This window comes from Tursiops truncatus, chromosome 1 (genome assembly GCF_011762595.2).
Source record: "Tursiops truncatus isolate mTurTru1 chromosome 1, mTurTru1.mat.Y, whole genome shotgun sequence".
Classification (NCBI taxonomy): Eukaryota; Metazoa; Chordata; class Mammalia; order Artiodactyla; family Delphinidae; genus Tursiops; species Tursiops truncatus.
In genome coordinates, this window is record NC_047034.1 from 60,736,345 (window position 1) to 60,760,454 (window position 24,110).

General features: G+C 39.0%; 1 protein-coding gene across 4 annotated transcripts in view; it reads right to left on the bottom strand.

Annotated features, from left to right (window-relative positions):
• TIPRL (TOR signaling pathway regulator) overlaps nt 1-22,060 on the bottom strand; it is a 36,113-nt gene extending 14,053 nt beyond the window's left edge. The window contains exons 1-4 of one of the 4 annotated variants that reach the window (XR_012331709.1): nt 21,841-22,058; nt 15,648-15,827; nt 14,864-14,963; nt 7,528-7,659 (exon numbers count right to left, since the gene is read on the bottom strand). Coding sequence is in view for 3 of the 4 variants with exons in the window: in XM_004319220.4 (XP_004319268.1) it covers nt 7,528-7,659; nt 14,864-14,963; nt 15,648-15,827; nt 21,841-21,944 (516 nt within the window). In the remaining variant the exon portion in view is untranslated. The other 3 variants (XM_004319220.4, XM_019918498.3, XM_033855378.2) reach the window with 3 other exon arrangements.
• Nucleotides 22,061-24,110: the final 2,050 nt, after the last annotated feature.

Sequence of the window (24,110 nt, forward strand, 5' to 3'; positions counted from 1 at the left end):
AGTATAACCTTTAAAAATTGTGAATCACTATATTGTATACCTGTAACTTATATAATATTGTACATCAACTATACTTCAATAAATTTTTTTTAAATAAAAGAGAATTGTGTCTACTTTTGAACATATTTGAAAGTTTTATAATGAAGGATTAGTAAAAAAAAAGAATACATTTGACCATTTACTAAATAAATACTATTGTCTACTAAGTGTCAAGTTCTTATTATAGTAGGTCTTGGATTTATACAAATGAAATATAATCTAAATTCTCAAGAAGTTTATCAAAGAGGGAAACAGTCAGACAGACAAAATGATGTGGTAGCTGCTATAACAGAGGTACACACAAGGTTCAATAAGCACTCAAAGAAATAAGTAGCTAAGCCTGCTGAAGAAAATCAGAGAAGGCAATCTTTGAGCTGACCATGAAAAGAAAAGCTGGGGTGGGAAGAAGAATTCTAGAAAGAGGAAATAGCACGTACCAAAAAAAGAAAAAAAGTACTGGGGCATGAAATACCCCATTTAAGATACATTCAGGGAACTGCCTGTAATTCCAGATAAGCACAGGGCAATGTTAATGAAGAAAGAAGAAATAACAAGGATAACCCAGTAACCAAAGTAGCTTTACTGCCTGGAGAGTCACCAGCCACAGGCCAACCTCTCCTGCCCTAGGACCTTTCAATACCCTGTTCCCTGACCTGGAGCTGTTCTCCTGGCTAACGCTTACTTGTCCTTCAGATCTTAGAATAAATGTCACTTCTACGAGGAGGCCTTTCCTACTGTTTCATAATCACAGAGATTTCTTGTTATTCTCTCTCATAGTTCTCCATCACAAATGAATGAACATACCTGTAACCATATTCATTTATGTGTTTACTTGCTTAAGGCCTCTCTCCTCCACTTGGCTGTAGGCTCCACAACAGTGGGAATACCTGCTTTGTTCATCACTGTGTCCCTATTGCCTAAAAAAGTTGCTAGCACACAGCAGGTGCTCATTAACTATTGGCTGAATGAAATAGAGGCTAGAAGCTCTTTGATGGAGAAAAGGCTCTGAGTCAAACTGTATTCTGCAGGTTAACAACAACAGACTTAAAAGCAAGATTACGGTGATGAAGAGCTAGAGGAAGAACCTGACATGATAACTTAGTATCACAACAAATTGAGAAGCACATCATTAGCACTGACAGAGTGCTGTTTGTAATTATTGGAAAGACTTATTTGCAACATTTCTTCAGATTTCAAAATTAATTATTAACAGTCATACTGGGCATAACATGTGAAGCAAGTTGAAGTATCATTTCAGCATGGCACAATGGGGAGACTAAGAATAAGGGACCAAGTTCTAGTCCCAATTCTACAATTCAGCTGTATATTTTAAGGCAGTAGTTCTCTCCAAGGAGACGTTTGGAAATTTGAGGGTGTTTTTCATTGTCACAAAGATGAGCAGCCAATACTAACAATTAGCAGTTAAAGACCAGAGACATCAGATGTTCTGCAGTACCCAGGACGATCCTTTACAACAAAGTCCAATTCTGCATCCCACAAAACTGTCAAATATCTCACCTGGCATTTATGTGGGTGAGAAAAAACCTGATTTATAATTATCTGACGTTTGAACCTAATTCCATTTTACATATAAATATAAAATTCACTCAATTTCCAGGAAGGCAATTACCTTGTAAATCAAGGGAAGATTATACTTTGTTTTATTTGACACTTCACTAAGAGTTGTTCACCACTTTGAAAAATTACATCACTGATGACAGTCCCAATTGTGTTATCTGAGTCACTGACTGATACCTGGCATATCTGTCAGCCTACACTTGTAGCCGTCACATTCACAGTGATTTAGTATGCAAATATAAGTATCTGACTACTTATACAGTCATACTATGCATTTACATATTGAAATTCCTATCATTTTACTCTAAATCAATTTTTAAATTTCCCTTTTATCTTATAATTAGAACATTATGTTGATTTATTAGAAAGAAGGTGGCTTATATTATCTATGAATTTCTTTCAGGTTAGTAAAAGGTAGAGGGTGCTTAAAGTATTTGGTTAAAAAAAAAAAAATGGAGCAATGGGTCCGATAAGGTTGAGAACAACCAACTTAGAGCAAGTTTCTGAACCACCCAAAGTCTTCTCTTTCACCTACAAAGATAAGGGATGTAAAGAAACAATCTCTTGGGCCCTGTGTCTGTAAAATATGACAATTCTATGGGACTACGCGTCCAAAAAAGCTACCTCTGTACAAGCATTGTAGAATTCTCTGTACACAGAGATGAAAGATATGTCACTGCCCAGTATACTTGGACTCTAAATAAAACATGGGAGCAGAAGGCAGACAATGTTCACTCTTGACTCTACTCAGCATGGAATTAACCACTAGCTGTTAAAGCCATTACAGAACATCACAGTGCTGCCAGTATTTGGTAGATAGGAAATTAATTTTCTTTGAAAGTTAAAAACTAACATTAGCACAAAAAGAGCTTCTCTTTAAATCTCTGTTAGAGCACAGCCCTACAAGCTGCAAGCCCTAACAAGGAAGTAGGTTAAGACACAAAATCCTAACCTAAAAACAAACATTGCTGAGAGAAGCTAATTTAGAAATACAAAAGAAAATTAATTTCTGAAACAAATATCTCCTAATTAGATATAGGTAATGCCACTCACACAAAGTTATCAAAACTCATAATAAACTCAATGAAGCAAATCCAAAATATCCCAGGCCTCATGGTACACAGAGCTCTAAATCCACTCTTTCTCACTAGGGAACTGTACCACAAAGAAATTATGATTATTTTTTAATAAAAGTTGTCTGGGTTGAAATTTGAAGGTGGAAAACACACTTTAAAACCTGAAACAGTTAAATAAATTAAGAGAATCTAAAAGGCTCAATCCAACAATATCAAGAATCTAAAGTACGTTATTTTGTTTATTTAAGCATCTTCCACATTTCAACAGCATTTCTTTTCAGAGTGTTTTACAGTTATTATGGAAACTGGAAAAACAAACATTCGTAATCAACTACTTTGCAGTTCTAATAACTTTTTAGCCGTCCTCCGGCCAAGGTTAAAACACCAAATAAAAGCAATGTATGTATTCTTTGTCCTATAGTGTTAAAAAAACAACTAAATCTCTAATGTGCCTAGGAATTCTGATAAAACTCCAGGTTTAGGAATCACTGGCATAGAGGCTGACTTAACTGCATCCTGTTCTCCCTTCCTCCTATCACTATGGAAGAAGCATCTCTCTCTCTTAAGGCTAGTCCTTCTACTGATGATCTAGATCCTAGAAGATTATGAACAAAGGCAGAGAGACAAATGTATCCATTGTATGACTGATGTAGGGCAAGTTACTTAATATTTCTGAAAATAAGCATAAGTATTCACTGCATAGAATTTTCAGGAGGATTAAATCAGATAATATAGATAATTATCTAGCATGGTATCTGTGAGATAATAGAGAATCATACACTGGTCTCTACCCCTGGTTTCTGAAATAGGACTTCTGAAACCCTTATAAATCCCTAACCGATAAGAGCACTAGAAGCAAGCAGCTTTTGTTCCAATGAGGTGACTCTGGGTGGGCTCCTGGATGGGAGCTGGTACCCAGAAAGGCCAAGCCATGATTATAAGCTCGGAATTTCCAGGCCCACCTCCACTCTCCAGAGAAGGGAGAGGGGCTAGAAATGGAATTACTAATTGATCATGCCTATGTGAAGAAGCCTCCATAAAATCCCAGTGGCGTGCGATTCAAAGAGCTTCCAGGCTGGTGAACACACCCACATACTGGAAGGACAATGCACCTCTACTCCACAGGGACAGATGCTCCTAGGCTTAGGACCTTCCCAGACTTCACCCTATGTATCTCTTCATCCGTATTCTTTAACACAGCCGTCCCCAGCCTTTTGGCACCAGGGACCAGTTTCGTCGAAGACAATTTTTCCACGGACCGGTGCGGGGGGGATGGTTTTGGGATGATTCAAGTGCATTACATTTATAATGCTCTTTATTTCTATTATCATTACATTGTAATATATGATGAAATAATTATACAACTCACCATAATGCAGAATCAGTGGGAGCCCTGAGCTTGTTCTCACTTGCCACTCACTGATAGGGTTTTGATATGAGCCTGCAAACAATTGATTTATTATGGTCTCTGGGCAGTCAGACCTCTCTGCTAATGATAATCTGTATTTGCAGTCACTCCCCAGCGCTAGCATCACTGACTCAGCTCCACTTCAGATCATCAGGCATTAGATTCTCATAGGGAGCGTGCAACCTAGATCCCTTGCGTGCGCAGTTCACAGTAGGGTTTGCGCTCCTATGAGAATCTAATGCCATCGCTGATCTGACAGGAGGCGGAGCTCAGGTGGTAATGTGAGCAATGGGGAGTGGCTGTAAATACAGATGAAGCTTCTCTCACTCACCCGCCCCTCACCTCCTGCCGTGCAGCCCGGATGGGGACCCCTGCTTTAATATTTTCTTTAATAAACTGGTAAACATAAGTGTTTCCCTGAGTTCTATGATCTGTTCTAGCAAATAATCAAATCCAAAAGGAGAATGTCATGGGAATCTCCAATTTGTAGCCAAGTCCAACAGAGATTGTGGGTAACCTGGGACCTACTACCTGCTATTGGCATCTGGAGGGAGGGCAGTCTCATGGGACTGAGTGGGACCTGACGTTATTTCCACGTAGATAATGTCAGAACTGGATTAAATTGTAGGACATCCAACTGGTGTCACAGAATTGCTTGGTGCTGGGAAAAAACTCACACATCTGGTGTCAGAAGTGTTGTGAGTGGGATAGTAGTGTGAGAGTAAAGGAGAAACACAGGAGAAGACTGGAGTTTTTCCAATCAGTCTCACATATAGCAAAGGCTCAAAGCCTTCCTCTTCCTCCCATACTCATCCTCAGAAACCTCACTCCAGCCATTTTCACCCCTTTCTCTACAAGTGAGTCCTTCCTGTACCTAAACATGCTAAAGTCTTCCCCATATTTAAAAACACAAACACACACATTCCTCTGTCAACCTCATGTTCTCTTTAGGAAAGAGAACATGAGGAAAGTTTGGTCTTTAACTACACTTTGTCTCCACCTCCACATCTTTTATTTACCCCCTAAGTATGTAACTTCCCTTGATCTTGCCACAGTGAAGAACAATATCCTAATTGCTAAAACCAAAAAACAAATGTTTTAGTCTAGCAGACACCATCCCATTCTAAGCTTATTAAGATCTCTTTTCAGCATACTGACCTCCATGCCAACCTTGAGAAGTTCTACTCCTTTCGATTCCCAGGCACCACATTCCTGGTTTCTCACCTACATCCATATTTACCAGCCTAATCTTTGCTTCTATAGGAAAGAACTTCATTTGTCCATACCCTATTGCCTCTAAGCCAGAAATTATAGCATTTATTTTATTTACAGTAATATCTGTTACATTCTGAGAAAGAAACCAACTCAGAAAGGAAGTTCACTATTCTAATGAAATCCTTCCAGGCATTCTTAAAATGGAACCCTATCACATACTTTTTAAGAGTTACACTAGGTAAGAAGAAAGCATTTTAAGATGATGTTATGCTTCAGCTTGAGACTTACTATTTACTCTGATACACACATAATACATTTATGCCCATACCCTCTCCAACTCCTTCAGCTGCAAAAAACAAGTGCTCCCTACATACCTACCCACTTGTATACACTGTAGACTATCTACCCACTCGGATACAAATGCACATCCAGATATGCAAACTCATAATGAACATTCAACATAGCCAATTCCGTAGGTAGGTAGACAAGTGGAAAGGTACATGACTGGATGAGCTGGAGAATGAACAAATCTAAATGACAAGAGGTAAACTGGGGGAAAACTATAGGTGAACAAGGAACAATCATCTAATGCTAGAATAATGATATATGTTAGATGGTACAAAGAAAACTTTGTCACTAATTAGTGTCACAACCTTAGATAAACTAACATTTTGGGCCTCATCTACAGAGGCTAGACTAAATGATTCTCTAAAAATTCATTACAATTCCAAAATCCTATGATTCTACAGAAAAACTCAGCTTAAAACACACCTATTGCTGCTTTTGACTTATTGTTTTCATTCTTTATTATTATTTAAATCACAGTATCCATAATCGTGCTCCAAGAACAATGTTTGATGCTGGGGTCCTTGTCTTTGGCAGTCGTTATGATAAGTGCTATAATAGAGGGGGTAAAAAAAAACAGTAAAAAGGGCTTCCCTGGTGATGCAGTGGTCGAGAGTCCGCCTGCCGATGCAGGGAACACAGGTTCGTGCCCCGATCTGGGAAGATCCCACATGCCGCGGAGCGGCTGGGCCCGTGAGCCATGGCCGCTGAGCCTGCGCATCCGGAGCCTGTGCTCCGCAACGAGAGAGGCCATAACAGTGAGAGGCCCGCCTACCCCAAAAAAAAAAAAAAAAAAAAAAAAGTACCATATAGGAGTATGGTAAAGGGATATTTGACTCTGCCTAGGGGTGCTGTGGAAGGCCTTACAGAGGAGGTGATATTTTAGCTGGATCTTAAGGATAAGGCATTTAATAAAAAGTTTCAGTTGAAGTTTCTCTGGAAAGTGTTAGAAACCCAATTATAACCTAATAGTAAACAAATAGGGGGTCTATTTATTATTCTTTTTTAGCATGTTCCACCAATAACACTGTTAATGGAAGTAGTCTGTCCTCCACTGGTAGAAAAGAATACAAAAAAAAAAAAAAAGAGGGAATTAACACTTGTCATTTCTGTTTTCCACTTCCATGCTGGAGACTAAAGTGTATTTTAACAGGGCACTGAAATTCTGACACATGGGTGACTTTTTAAAATGACATCCAGGGGCTTCCCTGGTGGCTAGGAATGCATCTGCCAATGCAGGGGACACGGGTTCGAGCCCTGGCCCAACAAGATCCCACCTGCCACAGAGCAACTAAGCCCATGCACCACAACTACTGAAGCCCACGCGCCTAGAGCCCGTTCTCTGCAACAAGAGAAGCCACCGCAATGAGAAGCCCACGCACCGCAACGAAGAGTAGCCCCTGCTCAACGCAACTACAGAAAGCCTGCGTTCAGCAACAAAGACCCAATGCAGCCAAAGATAAAAAAATAAAATAAAATAATTTTAAAAATAAATAAATAAAATAAAATGACACCCACTGTGCTGTCTGCAGATCCTTTCAATTATCATTTTTAATTCAGAAATGTGAAAATTGAGTCACAGTTTTCATTTAAATTAAATAATAAACAAACAGCAAAGTAGCCAGACAGGTCTACAAAAAAATGATTTGCTAAAGTCTTAACAATATACAAAATATACAGAATACAATATATAAAATATGTAAGATTTCGTGAATTTTATGATGGATATTAACAAGATGTATTCTAGACCCAAGTGAAACTTTGCATGACATCACGTTACGATGGTATGATTTCAAGTTAGTCTTGTATTTCTGACCAATGGTAAAAATGGAAGAAGTTAATTTTAAACACATTCACAATACTCACAATTTTCACACTCAGGCTTGAAACTCCATGATCATGAAGTTCATCCTCAAACAGGAGAACTTCTTCAAAAAACTTAATCTGTTCCCTGGCTTTCAATTTCTCTGTATCTATATGATCTGTTGTAGGTACAACCTAAAAGAAAAAATATAAGAAGGGGCACATAAAAAAAAAATTTTAGACAGCTTTCCTACCAGTATTTTCTGCATAGCCAGAACACCCGGTTCTAAATTTGGGTGTTATCAGTAGACACGAAAAACGAGATATATGCCTTGTCCCTGAAAAACCTAAGATGTCTGATATTATAGCTTCACAACATAAAGAGTCAAAATTCATCGTCTTTCATATGAAAATCATTAAACAGAACACATTAAAATCAAGTGCTCTATTGTGACTATGAGAAAATTAACCATCTGAAAATTAGTCAATGTGATGAACTACTACTATCATAGAAGTTCAAAGCAGTTTTGTGCCATAAAAGTCTACTTTTACGACATTTATTTGGAACTTAAAAAAAATTTTTCCCATTAGAATGATGGTATATATTTTAGATCCCCAAATCTACAAACAAAGGTGTTTTAAATTCTGAGGTAAATAAGAACTTCCAGAGAAATTCTAAGAGAAACTCGTAGCATTCCAAAGGGCTGTAGAGGATACCAGCTATTTTTTCCAAAGTATTATTTTGTAGCCCCCGGACACAAACATACATAACCCAACAAAAGCACCAACAATCTCAAGGCAGGTCACGTCAGTAGCTCACTAAATCCAAGTGTCTCCTAATAGTAACACGAAAGTATGATTTGTGATACCATTCTTTACTACATTCAATTTCACTACAAAATGTTCAGCTTTTCAATTCTTTGACATAGTTGTATCATAAATAAACACAACAATGCTTGTCAAACCATAAGAATTCAGTAAATGGTAGCTATTATTTTACTTTACTTAGCAGCTATGACTAGGTCATTTGTTTGACTCATGCATAGAATTAAGAAATGAAGAGTAGTTTCAGAAAACTGTACAAGAATTAGAAAAATATGATACGGATGTCCAAGAGATTACATAGATTTTGTGGGAAAATGATCTTAGGGAGTATTAAGTGATGCAGAGGGGGAAAAGGTTGCTATGAAAGAAACTAGCAGTTTGTATGTGATTCCCAAGAGGTGAAAAAAATGTCCATAGTTCTTCCATGTTTACCTACAGATAACATTTTAGCCCTCTGCAATTTTATTCCAACATGAGACCACACGTGAAGGTGAAATTCGGAGTGGGGAAGGAACGTGAGGGGTAGGGATAGGGCAGCATATATAATCAGTCCCTTGCATCACTTGCATGTTTGTGATCTATTTAAGACCAACGTTGGTGCCTCTAGGATTCCCTAAGAGCATGAAACTTTAGTTACTATTAAATAAACACAACTTCTAAATTCCTTACTTTTTAATTAGTTTTAGTTCAAAGGAACACATTTGAAAATCCTCCTTATAGATACATCTGACTTCCAAAAAATTAATCATTACATGAATCTTCTCATTAGTAAATGGCTACTTCACTAATATTTCATATATGCCTTCAGTAAGTGATTGGTGAACATGAATCTATCAGTTTTGCCAGTTACTTGTTCTTATAAAATGTTTGAAAGAGAAAGACAAAAAATAATTAGATAACACATGGATTAGGGAAATTCAATATATTTATCTATATACTATCTTCTTCATTCATAAGGACAAATATGTTTAAAACTTTGTATTTCTCTGCCTTTTCTCTTCCTCAACTCCACTTATCTCCTCCCTGAACTCAAGCATCTGAAAAGAAAAGGTAAAACAGCTACACTTAAGACATAAGGGATATTTTTGGCTTCTGGTATTGTCAAAATAAGTAACCTGGACAAACCCTCTTGCTGAAGACAATTTAAAAAGCTGGATGAAAAAACAAAAACTTCTTAAAAGCATTATACGGTCAAGGCACTAAAGAATGACTGGACTGATATCTGGAAGAGGACTGGAGCCCAGAAAAGTGAAACTGAGCCTACGGTTTTCCAGCTTTGGCCTTGAGGCATCAGCAATGACTGGACAGAGGAGAGGCTGAGCTCTGCTGGCGCCATAATTGCTCAGTATTCACTAAGGGCAGAGGCCTTGGAGAATTCCTTGCCCTGCTCCCAATTTTGGGATAACATCTCAAAGTGCTATGCTGGCTGCAGAGCTTCTTATATTACACGCCCAGTAAACCTCAAACCCTGGCCCCATACCAGAGGTTAGCAAACTAAGACTTCCAGGTCAATGTGGGCTGCCACCTATTTTTGTATGAACTGCAAGCTGAGAATCCTTTTTACATTTTTGAAATGACTGGGGGAAATTTTTTCTTAAGAATATTCCATGTCACATAAAAATTATATGAAATTCAAATTTCCATGTCCATAAATAAAATTTTACTGAGAAACAGCTATACCCATTCGTTTGCATATCTATGTCTGCTTTCGACTACAGCAGCACAGCTGAGTAACTGCAACATAAACTCTATGGTCCTCAAAGCCTGCAATACTTACTATCTGGTCCTTTACAGAAACCATTTGCAAACCTATGCCCTTGACTATGAATGCCGTCAGCTGCCCACCAGAAATAAACAAAAATCCTCTGTGGAGGTAAAACAGGATTCAAAGAAAAATAAGAAAGCATATTAGGAGTCTAGACACCATAAATCGGAACCAACAGAAATAACAAGACAATAAAAGACACTGGGGACTCTAGATGTTGAAAATATGAGGCCCAAACTGTAAAACAACAATGCACACTAGTTTCAAGGAAATAAAAGCTAAGGTTGAAAATTTCAAAAGATACTAGGAAATATTTTTTTAAAAGAACTATGATCGGGAAGGGTCCTGCTTGGGGGTGCTCACAATGTTCTATTTCTTTTCCTGGGTGGTTGCATTTTACAATTCATTAAACTCTACCTTCATGTTTTATGGACTTTTCTAAGTTATTCCACAATCTTTAAAAAGCTTAAAAAACATACGGAGCACTACAAATATTCTTGATACATTACAAGAAAAATAAGTCCTGGTCACATCTTTCAAGTGGAACCTCCCTCACATCAGATGGAGGCTTATAATAAGGAAATTACTTGACATAAATATTTTTAAATTTATCATATAGTTAATTAACAGCAAATGCTAAGAACCCTATGTTAAATTCCCTTTTTGAAAACTGCTGAAAGTAGTGTGTGTGTGTGTGTGTGTGTGTGTGTGTGTGTGTGTGTACATCTCATTAGGAACATACAGTGAAACTGCTATGTATTACAATGATTTTTCTTTTTTTAAAAAATGCAGACATAACTCCCATACTATATAATTTACCCTTTTAAAGTGTACAATTCAGTGGTTTTTAGTATATTCACAAGACTGTGCAGTCACCACTATTATCTAATCCAGAACATATCATCACCCCAAAAAGAAACTGCCATACCCATTAGCAGTCACTCTCCATTCCTCACGTCCCCCAGCCCCTGGAAGCCAATACTCTAATTTCTGTTTCTATAGATTTGTTTGTTCAGCAAATCATTCTGGAATCATATACATGTACCCTTGTGTCTGGCTTCTTTCACTTAGCATACTGTTTCCAAGGTTGTAGCATGTATCAGTGTTTCCTTTCCCTTTTCAGGACTAAATAATATTCCACTGTCTAGATATACCAGTTCTGTTTATCCACTGATGAACATCTGGGTGGTTTTCACATTTTAGCTATTATGAGTAATGCAGCTATGCATATTCATGTACAGGTTTTTATGTGGATATACAGTTTTCAATTCTCTTGAGTGTACACTTAGGAGTGGAATTGCTGGGTTACATGGCAATCATGTTTAACTTTTTTTCTAACTGCTGGCCAAAAAAAAAAAAAGGGCATAACAAGAAATCCACCATCTTAACCATATTTAAGTGTACAGTTCAGTAGTGTAAATTATATTCACATTGTTGTAAGATGGATCTCTAAAACTTTTTCATCTTGCAAAACTAAAACAGTATCAGAATTGTTAACCCATACCTCTGAGGAAAACAACTATCAACAAGCATACAGTACTCATATGCAGTTCTTTTTGCCTTTTGTCTTATAAACTCCATTCATTTCCAATGTTTATGTCAGCACATTCCTGCCCTAAAGTTACTTTTAAAAGCTCAAGATATTAAAGATGATATACAAATGGCCAACAAGCATAGTGATGTTCAACATCACTAGCCATTAGGGAAATGCAAATCAAAACCTCTCATACACTGCTGGTGGGAATGTAAAATGGTACAGCCGCTATGGAAAACAGTACAGGGGTTCCTCCAAAAATTAAAAAAAAATTACCATATGATCCAGCAATTCCACTTCTGGGTATATACCGCCCAAAAAAATGAAAGCAGAATTTTGAAGAGATATTTGCACACCTATGTTCACAGCAGCACTATTCACAATAGCCAAGAGGTAGAAGCAACCCAAATGCTCACTGACAAATGAATGGAAAAACAAAATGTGGTATATACATACAATGGAATATTACTCAGCCCTAAAAAGGATGGGAAGTCTGACACATGCCACAACATGGATAAACCCTGAGGATATTATGCTAAGTGATATAAGCCAGTCACAAAAAGACAAATAATGTATGATTCCACTTATATGAGGCATCTAGAATAGTCAAATTCACAGAAACATAAAGTAGAAAGGTGACTGCCAGGTGCTGGGAGAAGGAAGAAATGGGGAGTTGCTGTTCAATAAGTATAGAGTTTCAGTTTTTCAAGATGAAGAAGTTCTGGAGATTAGTTGCACAACAACATGAATATACTTAACAGTATTTAATACACTTAGAAATAACTACGATAGTAGATTTTATGTTACATATTTTTTTACCACAATGAAAAGAAAAGGAAAAAAGAAAGCTCAAGATACTGAATCGCACTAAGTTGGGCAAATGTTCCAATGTGCTTAAAAAAAAAAAAAGCTTTTTAAAATGCATGAACACTAAGCATGTTTTATTCCTAAAAAGCAGTATCAATAGAAGAGGCAGTCTTCTACTTATATTTTCCTGCATATTCAATTTATTTATTTAATAAGAAAACAGCCAAACGTTGATAGGTTACTATAGGCCAGGTACATATTAGGCATTTGACCTGTCTTCTCATAACATTCTCATACCACAGTCTGAGAGAAGTGCCTATGGTAGCCCAGACAACAAATGACAAGGCTGGATATGAATGCAGCCAGGTCAGTACAACTCTATGACTGGCTCTCTCCTCTTACACCATACTACAACTCAGAGTAATAGGCTTAACAACCTAAAGAGTGAGAAATCATTAAACACACACACACACACACACACACACACACACACACACACACACACACACACACACACACACACACACACACACCCCCAACAGGCCCCAGCAACTAAAAACCAACAATTTAAGGGCAAAGGAAAGGCTTCATTCTAATGCCTCATTCTCTGATATTCTTACTGTACACATAAAATACCTTCTCCCACACAGGCAAACACTTCCTATACATACCAGGGCTTCTGACTAGTGTTTTAAGGAAGAGCTGAAGGATTAAATAATTTAAAATCTCAAATAATATTACAGGTCAAAAAATCCTTAGGTATTAAAACAAAGTTAAAAGTAAAAAATGTTCCTATGAAAGTGATCTTCCACACATAACAAATGTGCTTAACAAGAAGCTCTAACATCGGTGTTATGTTACTAAGAGACACATACTTTAAGATCTTGAACCCATTTCTTCGTCTACAAAATAAGGATAAAAATGCCTATCCTACAAGACTATTTTGAGAATTAAGCAACAAAGTCCTAACAATTTTACCTGGAAAATAGTCACTCTATTTTTTAAGGCAATAAAGGAACACATTCATCAACTCTGTTTAGACCATAAAGCAAGGGTAAATACTATTTAGACAATATAGCTACTTTTACTCTTGGTATTTCAATAATATTAACTTAGTTGCCTTGACATTTGACATATGATGTTATCATAATAATAGCAGCTGCCATTTATTAACATCTTATTGTGTTAACAGACACTGTGCCATAAACACTTAATACATGTTATCTTATTTACTACCTCACAACTGATATTATCCCTAGTTTACCAAAGTGAGAACTAAGGCTTAGCAAAGATTAAATTGCTTTTCCAAGCTGTTAAGTGATGGTGCTGGGATTTGAACTCAGGTTTGCCAAAGCCTGAGCTCCTTACCACTAGTGAGTGTTTGATCACATTGACATTTGTCAGCAACACCTTAGAACAAATTACATGACAGGCTGACGTGCCAATAAAGGGTACTGAGCACATGTCTTTCACCTCCTACTACTCTCTCACTCCCTGTCTCTACTGCCGTGGATCTTGCTCCTTGATCACAGCTAATGCTACTTCATAGCCTCCAGGAGGCTTTTGTAAGTCAGCCCACAAAGTAAGTCATCATCATTATCGCACTGGGTTAAAACAAGCTCTCGTTTCCTCACTCCTTGAAATGAAATATCAAAAGGCCTACACACTTTGCAAAGTTTTTCAATCAGGAGTGAAAAGAGAGAATATTAATCTATGAAGTATTAATGGACTAGAAAAACCTTCCTCCCCCATTAGACTGTAATGGAAGGATTTTTTTTGTCTGTTCCCTGCAGTATCCATGGCTCTATGTAGCTAAGCTCCCAATATGAGGCCTACCAATTCCACCGTCGTGGTGTCATTTACCACGAAGTGAATCTCTTCCTAAGCAGGGCTTACACAGATGCAACTTAACATTAATATAGAGATTTAGAATTCATTGGGAATTTTCCCTTAGATTTATCTTATATCTGCTGTGAGGTAGATATTTCTGTTTATCCAATTTACTGATAAAACAAAACCAGTCAGATTAAATAACTTGCCTGAAGTCACACCAGGTTCACATATGGTGTAGGCAAAACAATAATCCAAGCTGTCTGACCAAAATTTCTATCTGCCCACATACCTGTTCATCTGTAAAACCGTAAGCTACTAGCTAGCAGGTTCTGTCTATATCACCTAATACATTACACCAAGAACAGACACATTTTAATGCTTCTTGATAGCGATAATGATAACATTAAGGCAGTCTGCCATTGCTACCAACCACATTTTTAGCAAAAATTGTTCCCCTATGGCTTTCTTTTATTTTGTGCTGATAATCAACAAGCAAAATCCCTTTACATTAGGTTCTGAAGCCTCGCACAATAGAAAGTAAAGTAGCAGCATAAAATAACTCATTACTAGAAAGTTCTAACACTGAAACTGTCCAAGGCAATCAATGACTCATAAAAGCAAAAAATAAGATTTACCTTTAGTTTAAGTGATTCTCCAAGTAACGTTCCCTTATAATCTGTTGTATAGGTCCAGTCATACGGCTTAATAACCTCCTTCGAGTGCTCACCCTCCGTCCTCAAACACCAAAATGAGAAGGGTCAGTCAGTGATGTAGAATATAGATCATCTGTCTTCATTTATCACACCCAATTACATTCTACAGATAATATAAAATACCCTACTAAATACATATGCTTGTCATAATTCACTAACACAAGATCTGTCTTAGTTTTTCTGCACATTTATTGTTATTTAACTTGTCATGTACTGATAGTGTAGTCTCTCCAATTAATCTGTACACTGCCTGAGGACATGGTTTAAAGGCTTATACTTTTTTCAAAGAACCTAGTACACAATAGGCACAAAGTAAATAACTGCTGATTTGATTATGAAAGAAAATACATTTTTCTTAATTTCAGTGCTCCTCAAATTTTCAATGCAAATCATAAGTAAACACTGTTCTTCAAAAATAGGAACATTAAAGTACACGGTGTAATGCCTCTTCACTAAAGAACACTGAAAGCTCAAAAAAGTAAACCCTACATAGCTCAGCTCAATTGTAATTCAATTTAATTCAAGAAGTGTTCAAGAGCAGGGTAATTAACCTCCATTTTATGGATGAGAAAAATGAACCCTAGAATGATTCAACTATCAGATTTAATAATAGTACTAGCCATTCTAATAAAATACACATATCACAACTGAATATTTTTTCAACTCTTTTCTGTTTTGTTTAACCCATAACTACCCAGATTCTCACCTGCTTTCCTGCCACTCTTCAGCGCAGGCTACTTTAAGCATTCCTTGGTAGTTGTTCACACATCTTAATGCATCTGTAGCATTGAACTCAATCCCAAAGCCAGAGCCGTGCTGGATTCTTAAAACGTTGTCTCCAAACATCATTTCAGGGAGAGATGGCATATGCAATTCATCAGCTAACCTATGTATAACCAAAAGTCAGCAGGATTATTTTATATCACTGTTGGCACTTTTGCTTCCTTCTGATCCCCACAGAATACCTTCTACTCCTAAATGAGTTAAATAATACATGATTTAATAAAATGATATATTTGTAAAGTCTATAAGGGGTTTCATCATCCATTCTCTCTGTGTATATCTTTTTGGCACTGTATTAGGTAGTGGGCTAAATTAGACAGATAATAAATATACAAATAAATACACAATATAATGTCAGCTAGTAACAAGTGATATACAAAAATTAAAGCAAGGTGATGGGGGAGGCACTGTTTTAGGTAGGATGATCAGAGATCACATCTGAGACACTTGAATTTGCGCCTCAAAACTACCCTGTGGGGCTTCCCTGGTGGCGCAGTGGTTGAGAGTCCGCCTGCCGATGCAGGGGACGCGGGTTCATGTCCCGGTCCGCGAGGATCCCACATGCCGCGGAGCGGCTGCGCCCGTGAGCCATGGCCACTGAGCCTGCGTGTCCAGAGCCTGTAGCTCCGCAACGGGAGAGGCCACAACAGTGAGAGGCCCGCGTACCGCAAAAAAACAAAACAAAACAAACAAAAAAAAACTACCCTGTGAGCTAAGAAAGGCTCAGAGAGTTTAAGCAGCTAACTCAAATCACAGAGCCAGTTAAGTGGTAACACCAGGCCTATTTCCACTATATAAGACTGCTTTTAAAGACCTGGACCTCATCTAGCTAGCCTCATTACATAAGAAAGTTATATTAGACATACTATAAGACCAGGATCACAAATTATGAACCCACAGATGTGTTTTGATTAGCCTACACAATATATTTTTTAATATTTGAAATAACTGGCAAAATTATTGAGGTGCCAATAAAAATTGAGAGATTTTTGAGAAATCTGGACTTCTAGTTTCTCTTAAAAAAAAAAACACTTGGCAACATTGGACCTGTATTTCCACGTGACACCAACTGGCTGGAGCTGAGTGGAGGTTGCCCCCTTCAAGTGGGGCATAGGCTCTCTGGTTCACCAGTCTCCTTGGCCCTTTAAAAGCTGAGTCTGTGACCCCTGTTATAAAGACTTTTAAGTGGCTACTCGTTACTTCTGAAAAAAGTAGGTCAATGTATAGGTTACCATGCCTTATGACCCCAACCCCTGAGTGACAACCAGGACTGTCAATTTAGGGATGAAAGTTTTGCTTCTCAACCAAAGGCAATTATCTATGGGCTGGCAGGAACCCCTGAATTTTAGCCTGAGAACTCTGCCCGAAACACTCATGCTGAATTGAATAACGGCCAATTAAACTTACTCTGATCCCTCTTTTTATAAGTCTGAATGACAGTTAAATGAAGCACAGACTAAGAGACATGGCATGACACAGAACCATGAGGTAGAGAAGAGGGGAGAGTGAAATTTTTAAGTAATAGCAAGAGAAGCAGATAGAGCAAAGTAGAGACTGAGAAATAAGGGTGACAAGAAGATTAGAGACATCTATAGTTGGGGCCACAAGAACTGCTGTTCATTTTCTGAGCTAATTCCGTGTTTAGTTATTTCCTCATGTATTATTAAATTCTCATCACTTGAGGCAACACGGGGGTGGGCAGTGGACGGGAGTCTCTGTTCCTTACAACCTGAAAGCACAACTAACACAGAGGTTCCATGGAAGTGATTTTCTGGTTATCTTATGTACCAATTTTTTTCTGTTAATACTGATTTTGGAAAATTTTCATAATGTATTGTACACTTCTCTTTGTTTTTAAACAAAACATATAAAATGTTATTTTACCTTTTCTTGCTGACCAGAGATCATCATATTTTTTTTTTTTTTTTTTTTAGTGGTACGCGGGCCTCTCACTGTTGTGGCCTCTCCCGTTGTGGAGCACAGGCTCCGGACGCACAGGCTCAGCGGCCATGGCTCACGGGCCCAGCCGCTCCGCGGCATGTGGGATCTTCCTGGACCGGGGCACGAACCTGTGTCCCCTGCATCGGCAGGCGGACTCTCAACCACTGCGCCACCAGGGAAGCCCGAGATCATCATATTTAACAATCTTGTAAGACAATGTCCTCAAGTTCAATTGAGTGTGTATACCTCTAGCTACTCTAGAATGTAGGTATCTGCCCCTGAAGCAACCTCATCCCTTTTTATTTGGTTTCTTATCTATCAAAGGATGGAAAATCAAACAATCATACTCCTTAAAATTGCATAATGAATAAAAAGAGAACATGAAAAATGCTAACAATTCATTTATTAGGGCAAAGTGACTATATGGAACTCTTTTCCTTCCTTACATTTCCAATATGGTTACAATTATAAAGTATGCAATAGAGTCAAAAGTGTAAATATGCTCTGAATGAAGTTCTAACGGATCCTGAACAAAGCACAGAATTTTAGTGCAAGTGTTATATGATAGCTACTTTAGCAGAACCGAAGGCTTTTTCTTTTTTAAGACTTCTGGATTTTTGAACAGCTACATAGTTATACTTGTTAGGTAAAGTAAAATAATGCTATATTAAAGAATATATTCTGACATAAAACTAACAAAGGATCTATGCATATCCCAAGACCACAATTACTCTCTTTCCAACTGCTTTAAATCTATTTCCAATCAGACACACCAATCAAGTCTTGTATATATATTAAAAACAAACAAGCAAAAAACCTTGCATAAACAAATTAAAATACTTAAGCCTTAAATGGAAAAAATATTGATTCTTATTATAAACATCTACTTCATTCCTGGATCATCAAAGCCCCACCACTTTCAAGAATAAAGACGGGTTCTAATTCCACCATGACTGCCCAGGAGAGGACTTAATGCACCACAGTCCCATGTTTCCATAAGCTTCCTATCTCTGGTGAACTTTTTGTTCTTACACAACAATTATATTAATTTTGGCTATGAAGAAAAGATAGCAATTAAAGATCCTGTTTCTTGTAGGAAAACACCTTCGCCAGTAAAATTCTCTACTTGTTGCAAGCTTTAAAAAAAAGCAAAAGCACCCACTGAGGGAAACAAGCACTTGCTCACTTGATTTTCAGAAGAACTGTATCAATTTACATTCCACCCTGAGGCAAAAATTAAGAAAAAAAGTACCAAGAACTTAATCAAATTTATATTCTTTGACCCAAAATATCAGCTTTGGGAAATCTGTAATATAGAAATAATCCCCAATGTAGGAAAAAAAAATTATACACATTAATACTCATAATCATCTTATTTTTAATAGAAAATACTCTAATTATAAAGAAATAAATGGTTAGGTAAACTATAGTATATCTATATGATGAAATATTATGGAACCATTAAAAATACTTAAAGGGAGAATATAATGGAGAAAAATGCTTATGATACAATAGTAAAGAAAAAACAGGCACACTGTATGTTTATTTTATCTCTGTGTTTATGTATATGTGCACATATCAGTGATCTAACCTTTTAAGTTGTCCATCTTTAGTATGATGTCTACTAACATTAATTTTTCATCATAAATTTAAGTGAAATTTATTCTTTTGCTATTAGGAAATAGAAAATATTAAATACTAGAGAGATCAACACTCCCATGCAAATGTCCATAGACATATGAATGGATAGAGAAAACGTGGTTTAAAAAAAACAAAAAAATAAGAAAAGAAAATGTGTTTTACACATACAATGGAATACTATGCAGCCTTTAAAAAGAAGGGAATTCTGCAATTTGTGACAACATGGATGACACCTGAGGACATTATGCTAAGTAAAATAAACCAGTCAAGTAGTAAAGTTTTAACGACTTTACTGGATAATGCATACCAAACATGAACTAATATAAGATGTGATTCTCTGGATTTTTCCCAACGTATCTGGAAAAATCTGGTAGTCCTATGAAATATTCCAGTCATATATGTAAAAGAATCACTGCCACTAACTTACACTTCTTCAAATGTCCTAAATTCCGAGTATCTTAAACACAGGCCAAATACAGAGTATCTTAACCCCATTTCTAATGTCAAGCTTCACCATTAACAAATAGGTAGGACCATTTATAAGGCAAGGAAGACAGGAAGCCTCTATGGGATTAAGATGCCTAAATTCATTAAAGGAAGTTTCGTTAATCCAAAATTTCCCCTAATTCATTTATATAGCACCCAAGAGGTTTCTATACCCTAGGGCAAGGCATCACAGAAAAATTTAGGATGGGAGCAGATAAACCTTTCTTTTGTGAAGGAAAAAGGACTAAGTATACTCAGGCAGAGCTGTTTTAGAAATAATAAACAAGGAGATTAAAGATCTGGAATTTGATTCCCTTAGAACTCTCCATGCATCCAGCACCTCTTAGGGAGTCTGTAAGTAAATTATATGGGTAACCGCAATTTGAAGCTGATTGCTTTATATACCACAATTATATATATGGTGCAATACGTAACAGAGAAAGTTATATGGAGAGGAAAACTCAGAGAGTAACTCAGTCTGTGGTGGGATGAAGGGAATTTTTTCCCTTTCTTTTCTGTATTTTCTCAATTTTTCTTAGTGACTCTGCAAGAATGTTACTTTTTTTTTTTTTTTTTTCAATTAGGAAGCTAAACATCCTTTCATGACTCTCTTCTCTTCCCTGGTCACTTCCCTCTGCCTAAATCTTAAAATGTCAGTGCTCCCTAGGGTTCCATCTCATGACCTTTTCCTTTTCTTCTGGATAACTTCTAGATGATCTTAATTCACTCCCAAGGCTCCAGGTATCAACTATAAGCTGATGATTCCCAAACCTAAATCCATGGACAAGTCATCTTTTTTAAGCTCCAAAATAAACGCCTAAGACACCTCCACTTTATAACCCACACACAACACATATTTCAACAAAACTAAACTCATCCTCTATCCAACACCTGCCCCCAATCTGCTCCTCCTCCTGGGTTTCTCACCTTGTCCAATGGCAATGAAATCTTGCCAAGGGTATAGATTCCTCCTCCTATCAAGTGGCCATCAAATTCAGGCACTTAATCTTCTAAAACCTCTCCTCTCACCCCTTCTAACCGGTTTCCTTACCCAGTCCTGCAGCCCACCAATCTATCCTCCACATCACCTCCAGAGAAATCTTTCAGAGTGTACATCTGATAATGTCGATCCTTTGTATAAAATGGCACCCGGTAGTAGTCAGATAAAATTCGAAACTCCTGAGCCTGGCATAAAAGTTCTATCAGTGGTATCTCCACTGCCCAGGGCCCTACCTGCCTCTGGCTTCTCACTACAGTACTCCCCCTCTGATACCTCACACTCCAATCACACAGAAACAGTCCTTCATGGCTCCCACTCTCTCTGACCCACCGGCTTGCCACGTGCCCCCGGACCCCGCCCCACCCCCCGACTTTGTCAAGATTCAGTTCAGGCATCACAAACGCATCACAGCTGTCACTCTCCCTGGCCTTACACAGGCCCCCAAGCCCCACCCCATCCCACCGACTTTATCAAGATTCAGTTCAGGCATCCCAATTTCCCGGATGCCTTGTTCCCTTAAACAATCTCAAATAACCCTGCATATACACCTATATCAATTCACACTGTATTATAATCGTCTGTCTCTCTCACAAGACTGTAAATTCCTCGAGGCAGACGCTGTCTTTCATCTTCTGTATCTCACGTGCCTGGCACGGCCCCTGACATGCTAAAAACCAAGCATATATATCATCCCCGTTATCAACCCCTAAGAAAACAGGTCATATCCACCCAGAAAGAAATAGTCTAAAGGTGGCGCAGGCTGCGTCAGGTAGAGACCTACGGGAGGGGAAAGTCCACCGCAACAATCATGCTCTGCTCAAATCCAGGCGGAGTGACAATTTCACGAAGGCAGCGCCTGGCGGCCCGAACCGAAGGACAGGAGGTGGAGACAGGAATATTTCCTGGTGTTGTCAATTCAAAGGTTCCGTCCGGAGGGACCCGAGCCTCCGCCCCCCAGAGAAGGGCTGGGGCTCCGCCGAGTTCGCCCTGCCTCCCGCCCAGGCCCAGCTCCCCAGCTCGCGCCCGAATCCCAGCCCCGGAGCCTCACTTCTCCACATCCGCTGACTTCATGATGTGGGTCTTGGACGCCGTCAGCTTCCAGGGCCCAAAGGAGAAGTCCTGGTGGCTACTCTGGAAGCCGTGGATCATCATGGCCGCAGCGGGGCCCGCGTGGGCCACACGGAACAGGCTGGAGCAGCGGCGGCAGCGGCGGCGGCGGCGACCGACACCGGTCCCTCCGCCTCCCCCCGACCCAGCCCCCTCGGCTTCCGAGCCGTTACCATGCCCGGCCCCACCCCGCCCCCTGCCGGCCTACCCGGACGCAGGCCCTCCTTTCCGCCTTCTTCTCCGCCCCTCGGGTTTTGCTTCCGGGACCAGTTGCCAAGGTTGCGTGACCTACGTCTTACGTCACGACGCACCTGAAAAGCGGGGAAAAACTGCTGAGGGGCGAGGCTCTGGCAGCAGAGGGTGTGGTCAGGGACGCACCGCCCCCTGAACTCACTGGATGACGTCGTCTTGGGGCATTTCAAGGAAGGTCAGTGTTGGAAAAGGCGAATACAACGTAATGCTAGACGACTTTGCAAAGCAGGGAATTACCTCTCGTGTTGGCGAATTGGTGTAGAGAGGAAATGCCCTACATTTTTCCGTTGAGGACAAAATTTTAAAGTCACTTAGAATTTAGGAGTTTCAGCATCAAGTGCTGCATGACAAGTGGACACCTAGCTACTATGGACTAAGACTCCTATCAAAAATTTCATCCTTCAAGGGTTCCCTGGTGGCGCAGTGGTTGAGAGTCCGCCTGCCGATGCAGGGGACACGGGTTCGTGCCCCTGTCCGGGAAGATCCCACGTGCCGCGGAGCGGCTGGGCCCGTGAGCCATGGCCACTGAGCCTGTGCGTCCGGAGCCTGTGCTCCGCAACAGGAGAGGCCACAACAGTGAGAGGCCCGCGTACCGCAAAAAAAAAAAAAAAAAAAAAAAGATAGAGGCTTACTATCTCTAAATAGCCTGTGCCCTTTAATGATTAGAGCTTAGGTTGAGGTAAAACCTGCTTCCTTGTTACTTACATTATTTGAACTTGGTCTTGCCCTCTGGGGCATCATAGAACAGGCATATTCCCTCTTCTTCATGACTGTTCTTGTTCTTATTTTAAAACAACTTTTACACCTTTCCCTTGTCTTTTAATTCATCCATTTACTTATATATCTACCTATACATCCATTCACCTGTCTGCTTATTTAGTCAATGAATATTTACATTTCTAAGGTCTGAAGCACAGTACTTGGAGAAAAGCATTAAAATGAAAAATATGAATATGCTATGACATTCCCCAGCCTCAAGCAACTTTGTTCATCTGTGCCACATGCTAAGCATATTAGATACGTAAGACATTGTCTATAATTTCAAGTATGAGATCAATTGCACTCAAGTATAAGTAACAAAGTAATACAAACAATACCATGTGACATCTGGGCAATAAAATGGTATGTGTACATGGACATGGTACAGGAGGCAAGAGTAATTAACTCTCTCTGTATAGGTTAGGAATGATTCACAAAGAAGATGATGCCAGAGCAAGATTTTAAAGAGAAGATAAACGGTTTCACCAGGAGGAGACAGTCCACTTCATGGACAAGAAACAGCAGGTGCATAGGCATGGAAGCATAGAGCAGCACAGAATAAGTAAGGAGTAAGAAGTCGTTGAGAACAACTGGAACCTAAACTTTTATGTATGTAGGAGGATGTAGGGGATGAGGTAGGTGTGGGCCAAATCAGGAGGGAACTTAATGCTGTGCTAAAGAACTTGGGATTTCTTCCAATGGATGATTAGGGGTCATTGCCTAGATGAGCAACCTTGATGGCCTAAACTTGTGTCTTCAAAGCCAGATACACACACATACACCAGGGTATGTACCAAATGCACTGGAATGGAGGAAGAAAATATTTATATTTATCTCATCTTTTTTGAATTCTATTTCTGTGTATGTTTCATAATGTACATAATAAATCATATATTCACATGGCTTTTATTTATAAACAAATATTGGGATACATGCTCGGTTTTTTACAGATATTGATGGCAAGTGATCAAAAGACTTTGTGGGGCTTCCCTGGTGGCGCAGTGGCTGAGACTCCGCCTGCCGATGCAGGGGACACGGGTTCGTGACCCGGTCCGGGAGGATCCCACATGCGGCGGAGCGGCTGGGCCCGTGGGCCATGGCCGCTGAGCCTGGGCGTCCGGAGCCTGTGCTCCGCAATGGGAGAGGCCACAACAGTGAGAGGCCCGTGTACTGCAAAAAAAAAAAAAAAAAAGACTTTGT